The 4,529-nt window shown below is 46.7% G+C and overlaps 1 protein-coding gene across 1 annotated transcript; it reads right to left on the bottom strand.

The window, feature by feature from the left end:
- Positions 1-365: 365 nt before the first annotated feature.
- On the bottom strand, positions 366-3,378 carry mgat2 (alpha-1,6-mannosyl-glycoprotein 2-beta-N-acetylglucosaminyltransferase). Its single transcript, XM_083642840.1, has 2 exons — positions 3,215-3,378; positions 366-2,150 (listed from the first exon to the last, which is right to left on the bottom strand). The coding sequence occupies exon 2, from the start codon at positions 1,887-1,889 to the stop codon at positions 477-479; it is 1,413 nt and encodes a 470-aa protein (XP_083498966.1). The 5' UTR covers positions 1,890-2,150; positions 3,215-3,378; the 3' UTR covers positions 366-476.
- Positions 3,379-4,529: the final 1,151 nt, after the last annotated feature.

Genomic DNA, 4,529 nt, shown 5'->3' with positions numbered 1-4,529 from the left:
CTAAGTGGGAGATCATTTAAATAGAACAAGGTGTCTCAAAGGATCTCCTTTGATCTCGGCAAATTTATGTGATATAAATAGCCGCAATTAATTATGCATGCACAGAGGGATTGCTGCTAGGTCCACAAATTCACCAAATTTATCACTGGCCCAGTCGCTGCTCTTTTCTGTATTTTCAGCCTAAGTATTTTAGTCATCAAAACTCACCACAGAGAAAACATTGATCTGCAGATTTAGGGATAAACAGAACTACAGAGGATTGTGAACCTATCAGGAATCAGGCAAAAAATAATTCAATGTAAAGACATACTAGTTTTAAAGAGGCCCCAAACTCAACATTCTTTTTTTTATTTGGAACAGTCCAAGAAAACAGGCAATATGAAGAATAGTCCATAAAGATTTACTTTTTAAAAGGCTTTCTTTTCTTTAAAGAGGATGCAAAAGAGATAGTAATATATAATAGTATAGCAATAAGGTCACTGTAATCGTAGGTAACTCTTGCAGAGTTCATGGTCCCTGATATCGCCCCAGCCCCCGTTTTTGACATGTGGTGCCACGCCTCCCGCCCCATTGGCCGGCAGTCTCTTTGTTATCAGGAGGTTCTTGGGGAACAGCTGGTTCCCGCTGCTCTGCAGGATGTTCTCGATCTTGGTTTTCTGGCCGATCGGCATGCAGGCGGTCTTCTTGTGGTGCATGCCGCAGTCGCCGGCGTGGAAGACGCGTGGCGCCTCGCTGACCATCACCTTCCAATAGGAGGGCAGGCAGGTCACGGTCAGGTACTGCAAGGACCAGTCCCAGTTGTAGTCGTCGTAAGTGCAGAAGGTGTCGGTGCATTTGATGAGCTTCTGGTACGTCTCCCTGCTCAGAGCCATCCCCATGTTGTGCTCGGTGGACTTCCACGCCTTGACCTCCACCTTGTTTGCTTTGCTGGAGTAGCCGATGTGGCTGTAGCTCCCCAGCGACAGGATGTCGCAGTCATTGCACTGCTCCCGTTTGAGAGCCGTCATCAGCTTTAAGAGATGGAGGAAGTCCGGGGACACGAAGTGGTCCTCCTCGATCAGCAGGACCAGACCCTTGTGGTCCTTCAGACCCCGGACTCGGTCCCATACAAAGTGCAGCTTCCACCACCAGTGGTGCTTGGTCTGGGAGAACTTGGCCTCGCGGTAGTGACCGAACGAGTCGGGGTACTCGGCGTTGATGCAGCCCAGCTTTAAGGCGTCGTTCTTGGGGATGTCTCTGGGGCAGTCCTTGGGGTCGTTTCCGGGGAACTCCTGGGGGTACAGCTGGATGCTGAATGGGAAGAAGATCTGGAGGACTTGACAGAAGTCGACCGAGGCCACCACCTGATTTATCTCGGGAGACCAGAAGTCATGGCTGAATATCAGCAGTATGCTCTCCACACCTCTGGCCTTCCGCAAACTGTCCACCAACAGCTTAAGGTAGTCTGGCCGGTTATGGACCTGAACCACCACAACCAGATCGTCCTTCTGCCGCTTAAACTTCTCCTCGTTTCTTATCGTCTGGTCGAAGTTGAGCTGGAAGACGATGCCGCGGTAGACTAAGGTGGTGTTGTCTACCTCTGGCTTGGCTACCTTCTCTTTGTCCTTCTCTTTCTCTTTCTCCGGGTGAGTCTCATTGGCTTGTACGACAGGTGGGGGCGCGGGTGCCCGGCTGACAGCGGGTGTGGCTTGCACCTGGTTGTTGTTGTTGCTGCTACTGCTGCTGCTGCTGCTACTAATGCTGCTGCTTCTCCTCGCAGGCTCCGCCTCCTTGGGGAAAGGCCCACCGCCGCTCTTCTTCTGCCTCCCGCTGGTCCAGAAAGCAAGGCCACAGACGACAACCACCAGAGTCAGTATCACCACCTTCCTCTTGTAGATTCGGAATCTCATGATAGGGACTCGGCCTCTTTGCGAAAGGAGAAAAGTTGATTGTACAGTAAATGGAAAGCACAGGGTTTGCAATCCAGATGGCGTGTTCGGCGCAGAGGGCGGGCCCGATTAAAAAAGAGCTCTTGAGACGCTAATTTTCGGCAACGTGATCTGTTGGAATGTAAACATGGATCCCTCTGGAATGTCAGTGGCGGTGGATGGATATTCCATAAGGCAGGCCGGTTGCTGGGAGGCAGCAGGGTAGCAGTGTGCATCAACCCACTGAATGAAAGATAAAGAAACAAGGTTAGGTAATGTCACGGCAACAGCAACACACTTAAAAATAGTCATAACAAACTGGGATGCTGATCTCTACACTAAAGAGCAACTACATACTTCAGTCAACACTGCTGATTAGTATTACCCATTTCTACTCTTGTCTCTCTGCACCACCAATCTCCATCTTCAGTTGTATTAGCAGTGGATTCTCTCGCTTCATATTTGACCCCTTCCTCTCTCCTCCCACTGCCGAGAGGCACTGTCACAATCAATTCGTGAATCCAGAAATGAACAAAATGGCTGGATAGATAGAGCTTTGATGCTAGGTCTAAGGTGGGTAATATATTAGCCACTATCAGGCCCTGTGCAACTTAATGGTGACAGTGTTGCACCACCACTGCCTACTAATAATGGAGTCTCTCGTCATAAAACTGTGTGCACTGTGCACTCGTTACTATGGCGATTTGCATCAAACTGTGAGCCGATAGCACTTGTACAATAGCATACTTTATGTAACATGATACTGTTTGACTTATTTTTTCTTATGGCTGATTAGTTTAGCCTGGGAACCTGACGAATCTACTGCTCGTGTTTCAATTGCAATGGCACTGCACTGTGAATTGGTCTGGCGATGCCAGGCTATGGTTAGTTAGCAAAACTCATGTGGATTTGTTCAATACGCTTGCATTATTCATGTCCCTAACGTGTTGCCATGTTACTGATTAGTGCGTCGTTTTACACACACTTGAAGCTCATATTGAGCCTTGCCACCACAGCCTACAACTAAATCGTCTTGTCTCTGTATTCTTTTCCACGCGACTCCGCTTAACCTGCCAACGATGCTTTCCATCCATTTCGACATGACACGTTTGTTCGCCAAACTCAACGCGAAATTTAGCTACCCGTAGCAACCGAAAACAACAGCAACGGTATCCGATTAATGCCAGGCAGCGGTATTCTAACATGCTAACAGCAACGCTCGGCTAGCAACTAGCAAGCCCGTCCAAATGAACCCCGTCAACAACAGCGTCCATTATTATGAACCAACGAATGAGGATGCTAGTTACCTAAAACTGGAGGAGCGGCGCAGTCCGTTCAACAAGAAACATCAGTACGGTGGCATGAGATTCTCATTCTCCTCCATTCCTCCCATCCGGCTCCCGAATGCGTCTGCATTAAAAGGCAACTACCCAGCTAGCTCGAAAAATTCCAAATACAGAACCACTGGCTGGCTGCCTGCCCCGTCCCACAATGCACTAGTCCAGTGGGGGGCGCTCAAGACGCCTGAACGATCCTACAGTGCCTGCCCTGCTGATGAAGTGATGCACAGTTGCACACAGTTCAACCATGTCCAACAATTACAGCTTTATATCATACTTTCAATACTTGTTGCTACTTTCATCATTTCAGAAGTTCATTACAAGAGAGAGATTGTTGTTGTTGTTGTTGTTGTTGTTGTTGTTGTTGTTGTTGTTGTTGTTGTTGTTGTTGTTGGTGGTGGTGGTGGTGGTGTTGGTGGTAGATGCTTTTACTGTAGACTACATGCTTTATTATTCAGAATATTCAGTCCTGAAAAATGTTTGTCGTCTTTAATTACCAGCATTCATGATGAATCCACAGAAATGATGGCCTCAATTAAACTCAGTGGGGAAAAAACAAGGGCACTGGCTGGCAGTGTCTGCAAAACCCTGTGCTCAGCATTTGGGTATAGTTTCTTTGAGTCCTGGCTACTTTTGGAAACCCAGCAAAATCGTGTAAATTATGTTGTGGTTATGCAACAATAAGTTATCCTTGCACTTAGGAAAATTGTTTTTGGAACAAAGCATAATAAGTTAAGGGACCAACCCAGTTTTTCTGTTGAATGTAAGGGTATTAAGTTACAGGGAGAGTGTTGTCTAACGTATCTGGGAAGTCAATTGGATCAGTGTATATGACCAGTGAATCTATGGCCTTCTCTGTCATTGGGAAGGTCCATTCAAAGACAAAGCATTTGGCAAGAATATCCAAGTTCCTTGATAAGAAGACCATGAGGACTTTAGCTACGTCTTTAATTCAATGTCACTATGACTACACCTGTATATCCTGGAACGTGGTATAAATAAATGATCAAAAGACAGGCTTCAAACAGCTCAGAACTAATGAGGGTCATCCTTAACCTCGGTCCAAAAGCGCACATTAGCCCAAACCATTTTAAAGAGTTGAATTGGCTCCCTGTTGAAGGTAGGGTTCAACAGTTAAATCTTATCATGGTCTATAAGATTTTACATAACCTTTGTCCAAATTATTTTACCAAGTATTTTCAGTTTGTTTGTGACACTCATTGCCTGAACACGAGGGCTAGTGTAGCGAACCTGAAACAACCGAACCTAAAAAGCAAAGTTG

This window comes from Poromitra crassiceps (genome assembly GCF_964638095.1).
Source record: "Poromitra crassiceps genome assembly, chromosome: 9".
NCBI lineage: Eukaryota > Metazoa > Chordata > Actinopteri > Beryciformes > Melamphaidae > Poromitra > Poromitra crassiceps.
The sequence above is the reverse complement of the archived record's forward strand: the minus strand, read 5'-3'. Positions and strand labels throughout refer to the sequence as shown.

Bases quoted from the DNA above. Each gene is read 5' to 3' on its own strand.
- mgat2 (XM_083642840.1), bottom strand. From the start codon at position 1,889: ATGAGATTCCGAATCTACAAGAGGAAGGTGGTGATACTGACTCTGGTG.